The sequence below is a fragment of the Hipposideros armiger genome, unplaced genomic scaffold (genome assembly GCF_001890085.2).
Source record: "Hipposideros armiger isolate ML-2016 unplaced genomic scaffold, ASM189008v1 scaffold_308, whole genome shotgun sequence".
Lineage (NCBI taxonomy): Eukaryota > Metazoa > Chordata > Mammalia > Chiroptera > Hipposideridae > Hipposideros > Hipposideros armiger.
In genome coordinates this window covers 1,281,063-1,301,834 of record NW_017731658.1, presented here as the reverse complement: position 1 = coordinate 1,301,834, position 20,772 = coordinate 1,281,063, and the positions used below count along the sequence as shown (strand labels likewise).

General features: G+C 34.7%; 1 protein-coding gene across 15 annotated transcripts in view; it reads right to left on the bottom strand.

The window, feature by feature from the left end:
- ROBO2 (roundabout guidance receptor 2) overlaps window positions 1-20,772 on the bottom strand; it is a 1,367,338-nt gene that overhangs the window by 84,728 nt on the left and 1,261,838 nt on the right. For all 15 annotated transcript variants that reach the window (XM_019659929.1, XM_019659930.1, XM_019659932.1 and 12 more), the window contains 6 exons: window positions 16,916-17,087; window positions 10,695-10,900; window positions 6,386-6,467; window positions 5,812-5,974; window positions 3,985-4,151; window positions 721-842 (listed from right to left, as the gene is read on the bottom strand). In XM_019659929.1, the coding sequence (XP_019515474.1) occupies window positions 721-842; window positions 3,985-4,151; window positions 5,812-5,974; window positions 6,386-6,467; window positions 10,695-10,900; window positions 16,916-17,087 (912 nt within the window). The remainder of the gene's footprint in view (window positions 1-720; window positions 843-3,984; window positions 4,152-5,811; window positions 5,975-6,385; window positions 6,468-10,694; window positions 10,901-16,915; window positions 17,088-20,772) is intronic.

Genomic DNA, 20,772 nt, shown 5'->3' with positions numbered 1-20,772 from the left:
AGTGTATTGACTTATATACAAATGTTCATGTTGTCACCATTAATAATAGCCCAACGTGGAAACAAATCAAAGGTGCATCCACCAATGAATAGATAAAAAGAAGTATGTGATCTAGTTGTACAATGGAATGATATTTGATAATAAAAAGAAACAAAATGCTGATACATGCTACAACATAAATGAACCTGATAAACATTATGCTGTGTGAGAGAAGCCAGACACAAAAGACCACATAGTGCATGATTTCATCTGTATGAAGGGACTAGACAAATCTATAGAGGCAGAGAGTAGATCAGGGGTTTAAAAGGGCTAAAAAGTAAGGGAAATGGAGGAGTGACTGCTAACGGGCACAGGATTTCATTTTGGGATGATGAAATATTCTAAAATCAGATTTTGGTGATGGCTGCACAACTCTGTAACTAACACTATAAAACACTGAGTTGTACATTTTAACTCTGGTATATCAATTATATTTCATTAAAGCTGTGAAAAATTCAGAAGACAGGACATGTCATGCTGATATTGCAATCCATCTGTTTTTACTGTATGTATTCTTTTTTCTATTGAAAACTTTTCTTTTTGCAGTTGATTACACCTTGATTTTAAGTGGTGTTTTTATTACTTTTTTTTTTGGCTTGCTTATTTGCTTTTTTTCTTTTTTGGCTTGTTTTACTAAAGGAATAAAAGAGGCCACAGTTAATATAACCTTTGAAAACTTACCGTCCATGTAACTTGAACAGTGGTGGGAGTCAACACAACAGGCATATGAAGACGGACGATGACGTCTCCAAGTTCTTTCTGCACTTGTCTGTGGTCCACTCCTTGTGCTGGTGGGCTGATATCTACAGGTACAGGACCATTTCCAAGTAAAACAAATTCATAGTCAAATTCCAAAGTCTACTATATAAGCCAATATTATGCCATTAGAGATAATTACAGGAAAAAAAATAAAAACCTTTTGTGAGAAAAATGCACACACACACACACACACACAAAAAAAAAACCATTAAAGCATACTGATGTATATACCTCCATGCTAGGATTAATTTGAAAAATTATATTTATCTTTATTAAAATAGTACTAATAAAAGAGCACATGCAACCTCTAACCCCATTCATATACATTGTTGTGGAAGGGCTATTATTTTCTTGTTAAAATATAAAATACGTGCAGTAAGACTTTTCTAGAAACATCAGTTTTATACAGATGTTGAAAGACTTTCTCGAGTAGTTAATGGGGTCATATCTGAAAACTGCTGTTTAGAAATTTGTTTAATCCTTTGTCCCAGTTAGTAAATTATGTGTTCTTACTCCTTGACCTATTTTGCTCTGAGAGCATGGAAGGAAAGTAATCAGAGGGACTGGGAAAGTGAATTATGTCACTAAAGTTAAACGAAGCAAGGAAAAGAGGGGTAAGAAGCTCCCCAAATTAACAAAAATACTTTTGACTGAAAACTTTGAATGCTGATAAAATGTTCTAATGTACTGAATTTTGAGCAGTCAGCCAATATCTGACAAAAGGTAATGCAGCTGCTTTGGAAGAGATGGGGAAAAGAGGGAAGGGAGGAAGATTTGTGACATTTACAATGATACACTCTCAGCCATACATTGTTCTGCCCCTTTATTCACCATTCACTTAAATACTATTCTATTGTCCCATACAATGGTTTATATTTTACGTGTCCATTAAAAAAATTATAAATTACAGACATCCAGTTCCGACAAATAGATATCAAACACTGAATTTCATAGTCAAATCAACTTCTTTAACTGGTACACTGTAATGTTAAGTTGAATTTTTTTTTCTCCAATGACCTATTTAAGGAAGAAAGTCCAATTTAAAATGATTTATTTTCTTAATCTGTTTTCTCCTATTTTCTCAGGCCACAATGCAACACTCTTGCAAAAATACTTTAAGTGCATATCTCAGCCATAACTTAAATTGGTGCACTATCTTAAATAGGGACATAAATAATTGGGAACTACATGTTGATTTGTTTCCAGTTCCACTTTTTTTATCCTTAACATAAACAGCAAAGCAAGTTTGATTTAGAAAAAAATATATATTATTTACATTATGTAAATAATGTTAACCTTTGCTGATATAGCTATCTATAGTCTACTGTGATGTTGATGGTGTAATATTTGCTGCCTTATTGAAATAAAAGAATTCCAAATTCTGTGGTATTTAATATCTTTGAAAAATACGAGCTCATACAGCAAAGTGTTTTTTGAAAAGAAGAGGTGTGCAGAATGCAAAGCTGCTGAACATGTGGTGTCAAAACATGATCCTGACATTCAGACACAAAACATGAGTTTTCCTGTTAATATCTCTTAAGAGAACATCAGTCTTTGGCGCTATATAGTCTCTCAACTGGAACAAGCCAGATCACAAACAACTTTTCATTAATCTTTCTTGACCTTTTCACTGAAAAGTTATTTTATGAGTCAAGATTTAGTGACTGTCACAGTTATTGAACGATCAAGTTCTGCCAGATTTAATCACACCAAAACTCTTCCCCATTCGGTTCTCCCCGCCTTCCATTGCGGCTACACACACAAAACTGACTCTATCCACACAGGTAAGAAGGATATAGGGGCTATTATTTCCTGACTTAAAACCACACATCTCTTCTTTTTCAAGTTCAATAATATAATTTACTCATTACTTTCAGACAAACTCAAAGCAATTAGATCCAGGCAAGGTAAAATAGAGCTAGTCTCAGATCTTCAAATTCCGTGTTGTACTTTTTTTCTTTCTCTTGAGACAGGTTCTTTACCTACAGGCCCTTTATCATCACAGAAAATTAATCACATTACTGCTCGGAGAACAATAGCAAAGTGGCATGCTCTCCTCCCTCGACTGTCATCATGTCAGCAACGTTACAAAATCACATGGTAACTTTATGCCACTTGATTCCTTTAAGGCGCCCTTCTCTGTTATAATAGCGTGCGAGTTCCTATCACTGAACTACATTGTAATTATAATAATATTTTATGGCTCTATGGTGCTTTTCATGGCACAAAAATACTATTTTGAATTATATCTTGTTTAAAGTCTTTAATAAATAAGGAATAATTAACCCTTTCTCAAGAATCCTGTGGGAAATCAGTTGAAACAAAAAAATAAAGCCACTGTTTCTCTTATTACTTCTCTTCATCTGCTAGTAGGAGGAGGGAGAATGTATAATGTCACATCCTACATTAACCCTTAGACTCCAATGACTTTTCCATTCGAAGAGACAAGCTTCTAAAGATGAGATGAGAAATCTTTTGTTTTCATCTGATGTTATAATCCTGTGTGGGTTTTTTTTTTAATGAGTCAAAAGAATTGCATACCTCAGGCAGAAAACTTGATTTACTGCTTTCTGAAACAAACTGCTCCTTTAAACATCTGGTTTAATAAAATACACTGCAGCAATGCTTGTGAAACTTGTGTATCAGCATTACCTATCAGGCACCTTCACAGAGAGTGCTGGCCCCTCATAGAGCATCTGAGATGGGGCCTAAGCATCTGAATTGCTAACATGGTCCCAGGTGATGAGATGCTGCTTCTGTGGCAACCAAGCCTCAAGACCCACTGCACTATAAAAATAGAGTTTCTGAGCAATAGGGAGTATTTTGATATCTGTATCTGGGCATCTTGCCCACTATAGGTAACTTTTTGATACTATATAACTAATATTGAAGGAGAAACATTTTTACTCCTTTTGAAACACAGTAAAGCCCTCCTTTAGTTGTTCACTCTTAATACACCCAATTATTTTGTTTATTTTTTATGAAAGAGACCCTGACACCTCCAGAAAGGACACACTCATGAAGGTGAACAGCATGTTTCCTTCTCCTCAACTGGCTCAGGACTACTGAATCATTATAACAAACAATGTGGACACATTTATCTTTCCTCGTACAATCCCTTTCTTCTTAAAGATCTGCTTAGTGCCTCCTTCTAAAACCAGTCACATTTACAGCTATTGAGATTACCTTGTGTGCGCACAGGATCTGACATAGGGCTTGGGTCACTGAGACCTTGGGGGTTGATCGCTCTGACCATGAATAAATAGATGGTATTGGGCCGCAGTCCTTTCACCGTGTACAGGGTGGTCTTCACATGATTTGCCACTGTCTGCCAGCTATTGCTCACTGATTGGCTGAAACATGAACAGAAATTCCATTTAAAGGAAAGTCATAAAGATACTGGAAATGGAGTTGGGTATCAATGACAAAAGTTAATGGCTGAAAATAGCACACACACACACACACACACACACACACACACACACACACACACACAAACGCTTGAAGTGTTCAGCCCAGTAAATGAAACATTTGGATGATTTTGGTTTATTCAACAACAAAGCCGAGCCCACCTAACGAAAGTGCCATGCACAACAAAATTAAACTCAGCCCAGGAGATGTGACAGCCCTTTGCTAATGCACAGCAGCCCACTAAATGAATACCTGTAAAAGGAACAGAGGCCAAGATCACAACATCAAGTTTATACAATAAATATGGTCCTCGTAAATGTATATATATACCTTGAAAAGAATTAACCTGTAGAAAGAATAAATGGACTACAGAGTAAATTATGCCAATACATTTTCCTGTTACAAGATGTGTGTTCTTTTGCATCAATTCCACATGCAATATTATAATAGAGCCTTTTAAAACTACATATCTGTAAAAGAAGAAAGGAAGCATGTAATGAATATCTTCCCTTGGTCACATTTTTAATACAATTTTACATTACACAGTATTGTGATTTCCCATCTTGGAATGGTGAAATATCTCTGAATCTGCACGTGTGGACCCTTCCAACCAGCTACAGATGGGATGCCCATTTAGAGCACTCTGTCTAGGGTTGAATGCTGCTTTTGTTCAGAATGAAGAGAAAATGTGATTTTCAGATACTTCTGTTTATTTTTCAGAAGTCCTTACACAACAAAGCATGGAGATTATAGGAAAATTGTATTTTGAAATTTGGAAACTATGTATCAATCATTACCTTCAATGGATTAGGGAAGCCTAAAATGAAAGCTTTTCTTTTTTTCTTTCTTTTTCTTTTAGCATTTGCCTAATACTTGAAAAGGATCATGGCTAACATTACCTTTATAACGGCCAATAGAGGCATATTGAAACTGAATATGAAGCTACATTTTCCCATTTGTATAAGTATTTTGTCAAATTCTCATAAGACAATTTTATGATGACCTTTGCTAATTTATAGTGTATATCCTTAAATCGATGATAATTATTTCAAATAATAATTGGACATATCTTATCCTTTCAGCAACCAGAGGTGCATTAAATCAATTTCTTACTTGTAGTTTTTAATTTTCTCTTAGGCATACCCAATAGATGTATTCAAATATATTAACATAAAAACATTGTGGTTATTTTATGTTCGGCTCTAATTATTAGGAAACCAAGTTCCAGAGTTGAGTGCCTCAATAAACTTTGCAAACTAAAAAAAGTCCCTGTGCCTAATTAAAGTTATTTTCTGCTTAGTTCTAATGCCAAAATTCTCATCTTAAATCCTTATAATGGTCAAAGAAAAGAAAGGAGCTAAGTGATTATGTCATGAACTAGATCTCTGTGGATTTAGGCATGGATAATGCATATTTAATTTTATAATTAAGTCATAAATTAAAAAAAAAAAGAAAGCGTATTCTTGAATAACGTCAGATTTAAGGATGAATTCTTAAAATGCATTGAATCCTTAAAATAAAACAGCTGGGTAGCTCATGTGAGATTTAGGATATAAGAGCTAAAGCAAAAACCCAATGGAGAAAAAAGGAACTGTCCCATACCTGAATGCCTCAATGATATATGCACTTGCTGGGAGGGCTCCAGGGGTACCTGGTTGCCAGGACAAAGTGACACTGTTCTTAGTAACATCAGTGACCAGCGGTTTGGATGGTGGCCCTGGCAGGTCACTTAAATCATAGTTTTTACTGATTGTTGCTCCAGATTCTATAGAGGACAAAGAGAAAAAGCTTTATTCCTGATTGCATAGGCTAACAACAATGCTTAAAAGACAGGAAACATGTATTAAAGGACTTGCTGAGACCAAAAGTATATAAGGGAATATTTGCTTTTCCTACATGCTATTAAATGTCTACTTTCACACATGATCAGTAGAATTGCTTCCTCTGCAGCTAGAGAAAACAAACTTACAAGAATGGCAAAGGCAAATGTATCAAATTCCATATATGCAACCCTATGTGCCAAGTGGTGCAGGAATTAAAAAGTGGCACAATACTTAGTGTTTACATTTAATGAATTTAAAATCTTGACCATGTCTTAACTTCTTATTTGATAATGAGCTAATCACTACAATAGGTTCAAGATTTCTTCTGTTAAGATAATTCACAAAGAGATCACCTGTCACATCCAGTACAGCACTCCAGGAAGTCTCCCCACTTGAACTTGTAGCCACACAAGTGTAAGTGCCAGTGTCAGAAATCTAGTGTGCAAGAAATGGAGAGAATTAAAGTGTCTTAATTAATTTGTAGAATAATTACTCGATCTTCAAAAAGTAATATTTAATTTCTTAAAATGTGAAGCAACATTTGGCTGTCCAGTTGTATATTAGTCAATCATATGGACACAAAATGTTGAAATAAACTCATATATTATTTTATTCATAACAGTGATCAAAATTTTTGTAACAGTGAACAGAATTTTTTTTAAAATTATATTTCTACAACTAAATGTTATTTATCTGGTCAACTTCATTTGTCTGTCTTTCTTGCCTCCACAGTAATACACTTAACCTTTTAGCTCCAGTTTTTGTTGGGACTTCACTGTGTCAGAATTGGATATGGACAATTTAGGGCAGAATTTTTCAGACCCTTATAAACATTCATATATTGGTAATACAAAGCTGTCCTCCCTGTCTCCAATAAATTATATTTCAATAATAAAATATACCCAGGAATAAATAAGCACTGAGAAGGGAGCAAACCCTTCCTTTTTAAAAAAAGACACGGAGAAAAGTGAGAAAAATTTTTTTTTTAAATTTTAAAAAATGAAAACTTTTCCTTTAAGGAGATTAATACTCAGTTATATTTAAATTGTAACAGTGTAATAGTAAATGAAATAAAGTTATATCATTAAAAAAATAAAAAAACATACCTATGGAATCATTGCAAATTAGAGCTGAAAGGGATGATAGAAATAATCTAATAAAGAATTCTTTATAAGCATACTTAAAAATTGGCATTTTACTGATCACTTAAAATGTTTTTGTTATTCTTTGAAGACTTTGAAGAATAAGTGATAATGTAATCAAGAGTTCCCTTTTACAAACACAAATAGCAGATTATGTGATTATACATTAATGTATAAGGCTTCCTGTGGCTGAGCTTTGTGGGCTTACACGGCAAACATTCATTCCCATCAGTTTAGGGCTGAAGGAAAAGTGAGACTGGGAAGAGAAATGGATAAGCAAACAGAATAAGGCAAGTCAGAAGATATAGCATTCACATTCTGGGATGAGCATGAATCTCACTGTTGATGATATATGGGAGTTTATGGCACATAATATCTGGTGAGTTCAAAATGTAAAAGTATGGATGACTCCACCTCCCGCAACAGATTCTCAGGTAAATCATTAGTGTGTGGATGTTGCTGCTATTCCACCGTTTTAATTACTTTTAAATGTCATTATGTATTTTAACAAGTTTCAAATTGCCCTGGAATGGAATTCTTTACCATATTATCTCCATACAATTGTCTTCCGTTATACAGAGGGAAGATGGGGCTAGCTAGCCAGCCACTGTAAAAAGAGCCATTCTTTCCAATGCGACTGTGAATACATTACAGTCATTAGAAATCTCTGCATTAAGAAGCATCCCTCACAAACTAAACATAATGAGCCGAGGCTGGATTTTAATGGGGTGTTCATTTGAATATGGTCTGTGAAAGAGTAAAGAATTTGCATTTTATTTTAGCTGTTGAACTAAAATGTGGCACTTTTTCTTCTGCGCAAATGCTAAAAGAAGATTATGTAGGTGATGCTTCTTAGCTGCATCTCCTTGTCGTGGTGTGAGATACAAGTCTGAAATTAGCTGTGGTAGGTGTGTTTTAATGAGTACTGGAATGTTCTTTCCACTTTTCAAAAGATACAGACTCAGCTACCAATTAGCTGGACTGCAGAACACAATGTTCAACGCACACTTTCTCCTTCTCCCCTCTCCCCCCCTGCATTGAGTACTGAAAAATAAATAGTGAGATACAAAGGAATATGTCCTACAGAAAGTCTTGATACAAGTGAAGTACTGTGAAGCACATTTTATCTCCCTTTAAAGACAGTCATCATACAGAAAAAGAGCAACGTTTCGTTTTGGAGGTTAGCATAAAAGTGCTATCAAAAGCCTAAATATCACTGCTAAACATCTCTGCTGTACCACCATCATCATCATCACATTCATTTTTATTCCTTCAACTTTAAACGTCTTTTCTGATCATGAGTGCTTCACATCTTTTCCATCTTTCTCCCTCTATCCTTAACCAAATGCTTGAAAAAGAGACTCATGTGCTGTCACCCTCTACCGTCCATCACCTACTGTTTTTGTGTAGTTGGTTGCAGACAAGCTCCCAGGAGCCTGCATCTCAGAGAGACTGCTCAGAAGCCTGTCAGAGGGCTCAAAGTTTGTTTGACATCATCAAGCACCCACCCTTAATTGCTTCTTTCGAACACTCCTGGGGATCTTGACTATTCAAGCACACCCTCTAATTCAACAGTACAGTGAAAACGCATTAACCTCCGTGGCCCAAGTCTGCCTTTAGTCCAGAGAGAGAGGTTACAGAGTTTACTCGAGAGTTAGCATTAATTTTTTAATAACTCCCGTTTTGTTCAAAGAAGGTTAGCAATTAATTTACAATTGGTAAAACAAATAGGTTAAAAATCTGTATTCATTTATTTTTCTTTGAATTGAAAACAACATCATTTTTTCCTACTTAGAGCCATAATTAATGCCTGTGTCTCAAGATTCAAAATTAAAAACTTATATATATATAAATTATATGAATGAAAGATTTGTTTATTTGTGCATGTGCATGATGCAAAAATAGGGGCATTTTTCCTTTTTGTATATGTCTGTATGATATACTGATAAACACAAGAAAGGCTTGTGATGGCAAATACATTTGCGTTGTAAGACAAAAACATTCCGCATGTTGATCATTTGAAAATACATGTCATATAAACATTTTATCTTCCTACCTTGGTTTGTGAAAGGGAAAATTCAACATCGTTTTTTGGTTTTTTTTTCAGGGCAGGGTTTTGATTTTGTTTTTTCTTCATCTCGGTTCCCAATTTCTCCCTAGATACCAGATTCTACTAATTGATCTTCCACTGAATCATGTTCAGTCAATTTTTCTTCATGCACTATTACATCAACCATCTTGGTTCTGGCTCTCATTCCCAATCTTGTAACTGCTATAATATACTCTTGCGCTTTGTCCTAGCGCTTGCTGCATGGAGGGGAGCCTCTCTATATTTGGTTGAATTAAATGAATGTACTTGTGGAGGGCAGGTGGCCCCTTGATACATTATCTTGATATTCACACCTTGTATAATCTCTCACTGTGAGTGTGTGTGGGGACTGTTGACTTACTTCTGGCCAACAAAATAGGGAAGGATGACAGGATGTCACATTTGTGATTATGTTGCATAGAAACACAATGTCTATCTTGCCAGGAGATTCTCTTTCTAGTTGACTTTGAGGAAGCAAGCAGTCATTTGGGACTATCCAAATGGCAAGGAACTGAAGGCAGCCTTCAGCCAACAGTAAGCAAGAAACTGAGGTCATCAGTCACAAGAAACTGAGTGTTGCTTGGAATCAAATCAATCCCCAGTCAATCTGCAGAGGAGACCACAACACTGACACCTGATTGTAGCCTTGTGGGACCCGGAAGCAGGAGACCAGGCTGAGTCACGCCCAGGCTTCTAACCCACAGACTGTGAGACAACAACTGTGTGTTGCTTTAAGCCTCTACGGTTTTGCTAATATTGCTACATAGTAGTAGATAGCTAACACAATACTCAGAGCTACACATTTATATTGAGTTATCCTGAAGCAGGTCTAACTTAAGTTTAAGTTGGCAAAAATAATCATTCGTTATCACATTGTCCTCTGTTAAAAGACCAGAATGGCTTGTTCTTGTCCACAGGTTTTACATCTAGATTTCACAGCAACTTCATCTAAAATAGAAGATGTTCCACCAACAAGACTAGCTAAACCTACTTTAAACATATACAAATTCATCTCTCTATTCTTTTCCCACACAACTCCTTAATTGAGCCAATTTATCCACATTTCCTTACAAAACTACTTTGTTCATGAGAATAAATCAGAAAAATTTATCACTTTCAAATTATTTTAAATATGCTATTACTATCATTAACCTTATGTGCTTAAGATATTTAGTTTCATTGATTGCATACATACAGGTTGAGATGAAGGAGTAAAAGTCTCTAAGTCTGTTAAGCATGTAACAACAATATAAGGACAATGATCTTCCTTCTAATTTGAATTCATCATTCGTACAATAAGAACTGACAATGGCATAGAATAAAATGTACAGCAGTAATGCTGAGATGTAAGATTTGAAGTTCACAACACAATTTTCTCTAGGGCAGGATTATGATAACATGAAATCCAAAAGCAAGTCAAACATTACTTACCCGTAAGTTTTTAATCTGCAACGTTCCTTGCTCTTGTATAGTTGCTCTTGGATCTCTACCCAGGAAAGTGAATCCCTCCTTTAACCAACTAATTACAGGAAGAGGATCACCAGTAGCTTTACATTTCAATAACGCTGTCCCGTCTACTGCTAGCGTTTGGTTGGCTGGACCTTGTAGAATTATGGGTGGAGGTCTATCTGTCAAAACTAAAGGATAAAGATATTTTTAGAATATTTCAATTTCTAGGAAATTCAGTAGTCTTGATATCAAAAGTAAGATTAAAGTCCCCAAATCATACATATTCCTAATAATGTATTCTGCATATGCACCATATATCTGTCATCTATACATACTGTATATACATCTATCAATAGAATACTGAGGCAATATTTTTGTTTATAAGTTATACTGAATTACCTATAATTAAGATGATGATGGAATAAATTCTGACATTTTAGAAAGTGTTATTGAAGGGTTTAATCAAATAAAAATAAAAATGAAAATATGGACAGTTTATAGCAGTCATTTTAACTCTCATATGCATATTTAAGAAAGCCTGTGGAATATCACGTGGGTAGAATCAATTTTCACTTTTGCTCTTATTATAAATATATGTTTAATACATAACTTCACACTTCATAGCACCAATCAATACTGTATGTATATAGACTATAATATTTTGCTTGATTTTAAAATATTTGATGATAAATAATTTCAAAATTGTGATGAGTCTTTAGATTGTAATACTATAACTTGAATGATATAATTTAATAGTCCTCACAATTATGCAAAGATAAGCAATCTAATTAGACTTTATTTATGGTATGACAAATACTGGCTTATCAACAGTGTTTACATATAAACCAATTCGTGTGTTCATTGGGTAAACTTTCCATAATCTCACAAACTTTTAGTTTAGTGTGTTTCTTATTGAATTGTAGCTTTGGTGCCTCTAAAAGTATTTCATAATGATTCAGGAAATATATAAAAATATGTAGTATTATTTAAATGGGTGATGGAAATATAGAGTCAATTGGAGGCAATCTTTCATCTATAACTAATTAGAAAGTCACAATGTAATGGAACTGACACATCGAGGTCCAAGTTTTATAAACTTCAGCATATATTTTGGATAATTATCCAAAGCGTTATTTTTATTTTATGTTTATATGTATATATAAAATATATGTATTTATATTTATATGTATATATATAATAAAAAGCATGCATATATATATTCATACATATGGGATAAAACTGTGGCGTCCACTTACATCAGATTTTCAAAATAAATACTCTAAATGAATTTTCTCTTTCTTATGATTTTTAAAATAATATTTTATTTTCCCCAGCTTACTTTATTGTAAGAATACAGTATATAATACCATAGAAAATATGTGTCAGTCTACTGTTTATGTTATCAGTAAGATTTTTGGTCAACAGGCTATTAGTAGTGAAGATTTGGGGGAGTCAAAAGTTATACATGGATTTTGAATTGCGAAGGGGGTCAGTGCCCCTAACTTCCACCTGACTAGTCAGCTGCAGAGATATAGCTAGGATACACATAATTAATTTTTTAATTGAAAAAAAGTTTAAATTTATGTTTAAAAATTTAATATTTGAATCTAAAAAAAACCCCTAAAAACAAAAAAACCCAAATTCCAAAATCATAGATACAGGGACCAGATTGGTGGTTGCCAGAGGCAGGGGGTGGGGCATGAGAGAAATGGGTGAAGGAGAATAAAAATGTAAAAAAAAACAACTTATCACTGTTTATGTTAACCGTGATCACGTGGCTGAAGTGTTTGTTAGGTTTTTCCACTGTAAAGTAACTTTTCCCCCTTTCATATTGTGCCATTTGGGAAGAACGCCTCTGGGCAGCCCACACTTAAAGACTGGGAGTTATACTCCACTTCCTTGAAGGCAGCGTATTTACAAAAACATATTTGGAATGCTTGTGCACAGATTTGTCTCTTCTCCATTTATTATTCAGTCATTTTTTTCTATCAGCATGGACCATGGCTATTTATCTTATACTTTGAGTTATAATTCAATACTACTTTTGTTTTTTTGCCCAAATTCCTACATTGGCCGCTGGGCACTCTTTTAGGTGGTTCCTGGGCTCTTTTGACAGCCAACCCCTCACTCTCAATCATGTGTGAGTTTTTGCTTTTGTTTTGTTGAGTATTTCCTTATTTTTTGGTACTATAAAATGCTCCAGGCTCATCTTATATAATTCCTGCCCCAGCCCTAAAATCAGCCATTTCTTCAAGTAAGCAAGAAAAATAAATCTGGCTTTTGGTTAAGCAAATATAAAGAGAAATAGTATTTTCTGCAGGTCACATTACAATGTTCATAATCTAAAAAGTCAGTTTGCTTATCAATGCTCTAGTCTCCTTGGTTTATCACCATCTATAAATGCCAATTTATATGATTATTTCTCAACCTGTATGCATCATCTTTATGGGTTTACAGGTTTGGGGAAAAACAACAAATTAAGCAGCCGTTTTAGAGCCTACCATGAGAAAGCCAACTAATTTTAATTTAAAATAGACATTATTATACAGGTCCCCTACCTGTTAAGATACAGTGGACTACCAATCAACCTAAACCTACCCTATCAAAATATATATTAAATGTGTGTGTATGTATGTGTGTGTATGTATGCATGTATATATGTACATAGAAAACCTTATAAAAACCTAAGAAAACCAATAAAATATTTATTCATGTGCTGTTGACAAAAATTATAACCATCATTTCACTGATTTTCTTGACCAAATTTTTCATGATAGGAGTAAATAAAATAATCTTCAGGGAATGTGAATGTATAATGTTTTACGAATTATGGCACATCTAGCAATTATTATGCAAACAGATATTCAAATAGAAAGTTTCATAGGATTTATTTTCTTTATGGGTCAAAAAGGGAAGGCCAATTCACAAATTATTATAAGTTTTAAATTCAATGACAAAAATGGGTGTGCAGTACCAGAGAATAAATAATGTATTAAATATTAAATAATTTTACATTGTTTCAAATTAAATGTCTACATAGAATTAAGGTAACTTCTTATAACCTTTTATTTTCATATTCCTGAAATCATTAGATATAGCCCAAAGGTATCTAATAGTGTCTTTCTTTTTTATTGCCCTAATGAGTAGCTCATTGTATTTTAAATGAATTTGATCAATAAAGTAATTGAAAATCTCCTAGCTAGAAGGAATTTTAAGTTTCAAGTATGCTATTGGTGGAAGATGACCACAGGTTTCCATGACACTAAGGTCAATGGTTAAATGAACATTTAGGGTTTGCAGTGACCTGTGAAGAACTTCATGGTTTTCTCTAACTATGCATTATAAATCCTCAATCAACCATTCATATAAGATCACGGTGTGACATTTATTGTCAATATAAGATATATTTCTTCTCCCCAGTCTGTTTAGATTGTATTGACTCCACTCATATAATTCTCATCATAATATTCTAATTTTCTTAGTTTAAAAGAGCAGAAGAAACGAAGAACAGTACCAATGAATTACTGAGAAGGCCTTTTAAAGGGATATTTTGAAACTCAAGTATATTGATGCATCATAGCTTAAACTATAATCAGTAAAATTATCACTCAACAGCACCTTTCATCACCATTAGCAATCTCATCTTATATGAACAATTCAGTTAAAAATATTTCCAAGGGCGGGCCGAGTAGCGCATTGGTTAAGAGCTGGCTTGGGACGCGAGAGGGCCCCGGTTCAGATCCCACCTATGAGGGCCAATGACACTGCCCTCCACAGCTAAGATGCTGAACAACAGCTCAACCTGGAGCTGGGCTGCCGTGAGTCGCCAGTGACGGCGTAGGCCGCAGCCCCTGCTGTAGTGGGTTGCCATGGGCTACTGTATTTAGCCAGCAGCCAGCATGAGCGGCCAGCAGCCGCAGTGAGCGGCCGTCCAGAAGCCGGTGACTGATCTGCCTGCCTGGGAAGAGCGCAATGATGGTGCCAACTTGGGTCAGTGAAGCAACATCCTCCACAACTAGACTGAAAACAAAACGAAAGCAACTTGTCTGTTCCCCATCCCCCAATTCCCCAATACAAATCTTAAAAAAAAAATAAATTAAAAAATAAAAATATTTCCGAGAAAGGAGTTTAAGTGCAAAAAATGTACCAACAGTAACAATGCTCTAGCTGGTTTGCTTGTTTCTCAGAACATGGCACATAATTTCATACTGCACTGGAATTTCAATTAGCTGTAAGTTGCCCTGGAGCATACCAAAAATTGTTAATGAAAATGATGGCTCACATACTTTAAATTGTTAACCAATCTGAAAAACCCAAAACACTGAATAGAAGATGAAGTCATCAGCCAATGTGGCAAGTAGATATTTGGAAACAGAGTTATTTATAATTATAAATGTACGTATATGTTTAAGTCCTAAAACTGGATTTCTTTACTGTCAAAATCAATAACTCTATAAGCTTCATTCAACATTTTTGCAAAAGGATCTTGATTTTGTGGTGCTTACTTAAGTAAAAATCAGTGTAGTAATTAGTATTCAGGCCGGTTGTAAGAAAATGTCCAGCGCCATCTATCTCAGTCATCAGATTTAAAATTGTTTAATCACTCTCTTAATTTTGATCTCACAAACGAAGCTAGATTACCAGCTGTTTGGTGAGACTGTTATCAAGTAACATAAAGTTTTCCTTTCTGTTATATTAGACATAATTCTGAATATCTACCTGTTTCATGAACCACATAAGTCATATCATAAATCAACTCTTCTAATTCATAAATTTTGTCTCTACAAATACGGTTTGCCTTTTCCCTAACAATTTCTTCATTTAGATATATTTAGAGTCTGTCTTTTGTAAAATACTACAACCAGCCAGATTATAGTAGAGATCTTAAGTTTTATGTTTGGAATGTTTCATAACAGTATGGAATAAAACTTAAGCTTTGGCTAGAATATCTTATTTCTCAAGTATGTGTTCTTGGAGATTTTTGCTAATAGTAGAAGACATAAGAACTTTAAAAAGGTTACTAATTGCATTTTATTTCTCTTAAAGACTACAGAGGTATGAAGGATCAAAGATCTTGTCCATCTAAAGGAAGAACTTCTCAGCACCCTTGCCCTTGAATCTGACTTCTGTCAGTTCCATACAGTAAATCTCAGCAGCATTAGCAGGTGTGACCGTTAATGACCCAGGGTCCCCACAGCCAATGTTTGTGTGTTCTATGTATTCTCATTCCTACATGATGCTGAGTCATGCATTGCCATGAACAGACATTAAAAAATATTGCCTTTCTATTAACTTGAAATGACTTTTTAATCTACATGGAAATGTGAATTGCATGAAAGCACATCCAATGCTACCTGCAGAGAAAGAAGAGAATCAGAGAGGTCACAGATCAAAGCTCTGGCATCTCAGAATCACAGTGTCAGGAAAAAAACAAAAAAACAAACAAAAAGAAACCAAACAAACCAAAAAACCCCACAAACCTCACAAATATAGGAAAGCAAGAGAAAACTGTTAATTTAAGACATCCAACAGTACGGTTTCAATTCATGCTTAGAGGTTCACAAAAGATCTAAAACTCCCTACCTGTCAATTATGATCAACTCTTGGGTGGGGGGGAAATCAGATTATGAAAAGCCTTACATCTTTTTCAACTTTCATTACGAATGTAGGTGCCTCAGTTAAGATTTATCGTACATGCGTGCAAATAAAAAAGTAATAATGCTAGCATCCATCAGTAATTAGAAGGTATTTAATTAATGTAACTTAGTGAATATATAATTAAAAAGTCATAGAATGTCATAATGTGATTAGCTAACTAAAAACTCATCTCTGTTTCCACCGATAATCTTAAAGATGCTATGTATCTCTTTTTCATCTAGTAAAATAAAATGATTAATATCTATTAGAAGCAATCATGTCTTCATAAGACTAAATAAAATATAAAGAACAAATGTCTATACATTGAGTATAATGTAATTTCTTTAAAATAACGTGTCACTCTAATTTTAAGAACAAATAGATTGTCTTGGATTTTTGGGGGGTAAAATAAATGGTACTAAATCAAGAAGAATAGAAACTATTAAAATGTTACCTTACATAAGCATTAATTTAAACAGCTAACAAATCAGAAAATTTCACATGGTTATTGTGGATCTTGAAATAAAAATTTTTATTTTCATAAGACAAATGTAATAATATCTCACCGTCTGTAACTTCCAATTGGGCTTTCGCTAGAATGCTTCCTGCCACAGTTAGGGCCTGGCAGATGTAGTAACCGGCGTCCGAACGCTGAATGTTGGTAATCGTGAGGTCCCCAGTTGGCGACACAGAACATCGACTGTTGGGCTGCTGGGGTTGGTTTGGGAAAAGCAGGTTCTGCGGAAGCAAACACAGTCTCATCAATATTCTTTTCCCACTTGGAAGGAAAACTACATGAACAATAGCTATTGCAATTATGGGAATACTTTGGAAACAGGAAACTATAGATTAAAAAAATATATATATGGTGTTGAAATTATTAAATGCCCCACAGTGAGTTTCCCTGGGAAACTTTTTCCAAATCATGAGGAAATAATATGTTCCAAGAATTCAGCCTGCTCGAGTTGAAGGAACAGTTATCTGAAAAATCAGGATCTTAACCATTTACTCTTTCCCTGACTTTCTGCTAGTTACGTAATATCTTTGAAATATGGTATCTTCCTCTGTGAAAAGGGCATAATAATGTTTATCTGACTCGACTCATAAGACATTGTGAGAATCTGAAATGTTATATTAACTATGTGTGTGTTTTATAAGATACACATTACTAAAAAAAAAACGCACAATATACCTTCTGTTGATCATTTTGGATAGTTGATGTAATTAACCGAATTTCTCCTAAAAGTGTTCAAAAGGGTGTGATGAGATTGACACAGAAACAGCCGAATCTACTTCTGCTGTAACAGCTTTGTAACAGGTCGTAACAGCTTTGAAAGGAGCTGTGAACAAATGCTACAGTCTCAGCAAGAGTAAGCAAATCATTGACAATAAAAAGATGGAGAATGTTTCTTAAGTATGAATGTAATCTTAAAGAATTTATAATAATACTTTCTTTTAAAACGTTCCTTTAGTTTACTATGTGTCTCATATTAAATACAAGTAGCTTAATCATAAAATTTTTAAGTTCTTATATGAGAGCAGTAATATTAACTTGGATGACCTATTTGCTTTACTGTTGTTCATTGAAAAAAAATGGGGTATAATAAATCATATTAAGATGCATTTCCAAGTTGGATTATAAATAAGGAAGTATCAATTTTTATGTTGTATTTATTTACAAAAGGAACATTATAACCCTCTGGGATCTGTTTCTGAATATAGTAATTAATTTTCCAGGTTTGTAATTAAACAGTTTCAATACGTTACAATCAGGAGGTAATAACACTTAATTAAAGGCATAAGACACATTTTCACCTTAAAATGTTTTTTACCCTTGAAGTAATACCAATGAAAGAGGATAAAATAGGGTATTAACACTTTTCAATTACGCTAAATGACTTTAATCCTGCGAATGATGTCCTACTTTAATTAGAAACTCTTCTCTTTATTGCAACATGATGGATGTCCACTTTATTAGATTCGAGTGTGACACTATAAGCCCACTTTACATAAACATTACCATGTTGTTAAACCCTTTCTAAAAGAAGTGATGTTTGCTAGCATGTCAGGAATATAATTTCAAAATGCTGTTGCCCTTATATAAAATTTGCATTACTGTATAAGGCTAGACATTTCTATACATATGAAACATAATTTCAGAACAAGCTAATTCTCCTGTGGAATCCAACTATATTACTGAAATAAACCATCTGAAAGAGAAGGGTCTAAATTTTAAACCTACTTGAAAATGATACAATAACTCAAAGTGTACACTTTCCTACAATTAGCCATTGGAATACTAATTTACATAGCACTAATCCATCAGATGGGCCTAACTGTCCCTGGGATCTCTCCCTCGACAATGTAATATTAGTCCACCTTCTAAATGATTCGTTGACATGGAAAACGGCATATGGCTGAGGTCAACCCATCATCTCTACTCCCTGCTTGTACGACACAGGCAAAAGAAAACGGACGGCAAGTAAAACCCAGGAATTTTACAGAGCTCTTCTTACCTTGAAGTGCCTGGGTACCCTATTCGTGCGAATTGACATTATCAGCACATATTAAGGAATATGGACCATTAAGTTCAGGCTCTTAACTCTCTCTACTGATGGATAGTCATAGATCACTTTAAAAATTGGATACTGGAGACAGTGAGACCGGTTCACTTTTCCTAATATCTCAATTCACGATTTGAAAATTTTCAATTTGATGAACTTTACAATGTGCTCAAGCACTTCTCTTTTGCTCTCATTCACATTCTCTCTCCCACACCTCCTCTGATGTGAGGAAGATAGGTGAAGAAAAAAAAAACCTAAAATTATAATCAAATCAAATTACCTAACAGGAAAAGTGTTTCCAGAGATTACTATCTCTGGAATTACATACCACTTTGTCAAATAACAGGAAAATATATACTTTAATGCTATTTCATCATTACTTCTTTAAAAGCCATTAAAACACAATGTAGCATATTTAAATATCAAGTTTATTGGGCCACAGGACCAACACACATTTTATGCAACATCTTCTATCAACCTGGAGCTATTATAGGGCATGTGATTGACACATGATATAGCTGTATTTATGTAAAAATAAGGCATTCTATAATGGGATTTGACTCAATATATAGATTCAAAGTGTAAATTTCCAACAATCAAATTGCTTTACATCATTTTATTTACATCACCTATAAATAAATATTTATATCATTATATTTACTATCAGCGACTTGAGAGAGTAACTTTTATGGACCGTAGCACCCATATGGGTGGAGGGAGGGAGCTAGAGGCAGGAGGAAGAATCAGGCAGACCTTCTGAGGCTCTCTGGGGTTCACCCAGGCACTGTGGGGGTCTGGGAGAGAGGTGGCCAGAGTGTGGCTGAGCCTCTCCTCAGAGCTGGACAGCAGAGGGAGGCCTCAGGTCAGGCCCTGGCAGCCTTAACCTGAGCAGAAGCATAAAGCTGCTGCTTCAGCCAAGACACCAGGGGAGGCAGTTGCATTTGGCATTTTCCCCATTTCTAACTAGGTGTTAGAAATAGCATCTTGTTGACCTTCATAATGTGTAATGCACCTTCACATATAAACTAACTTAATCATGAAATTTTCATAACTCATGGGAAGTAAAATGTATTATCCTCATGTTTTAGATTAACAAAAGAAACTTCAGTAAAGATAAATGTTGCTACAAAAACTGTACAATCATGAGTTGGAAATGGCTTTAGAATTCTTTCCTTTTGCACGATGTGGGGTGTGTGTGTGTGTGTGTGTGTGTGTGTGTGTGTGTGTGTGTGTGTGCAACTGTGTTATAACTATGTCATGTTGCTTTACACTCACTTTAGTTTGCCATGTTTTCATCCAATAGCAATTTTTAAGTAAAGAATCAAGGAACTCTATGAATAGAAATCTATTTTATAGTTCTTAAGTGATAAAAAAAAAAGAGTTGGGAATTAAGGCCTGGAACACTTCTGATGTGGGGTAAGGCAGTGGCCAGCACTCTACCTTATCTTTTCATCATTACTTTCTCATCCCCCAAATCATAGGGGAAGAGACTCCAACAAGGAGCATTAAGGAGAGGACTAAAGACAATATGCCCATCCATACTGAGTTGTTAAACTGCTAGCTTGGGGTGGTACAGGGGTATATAGGAACTCACAATAATTAAAGATGATGACTGAGGGAAGCTTCCTAATGCCTCTCAACCCAGATAATCATACATGAGTTCTAATCAATAGGTTCTCTTCATAAAATGGAAAATATTTTCCAAATTTCTGGCAACACATTTAGATTTTCTGAGACTTTTTAGTTTTTAGTTTTTAAGGTTTTATTGGGGAACTGGAGGAGGGGAGCAGTGTTGGGGAATGGGGGAAGGGGAACAGACAAGTTTCTGTCCTTTTGTTCTTCAGTCTAGTTGTGGAGGA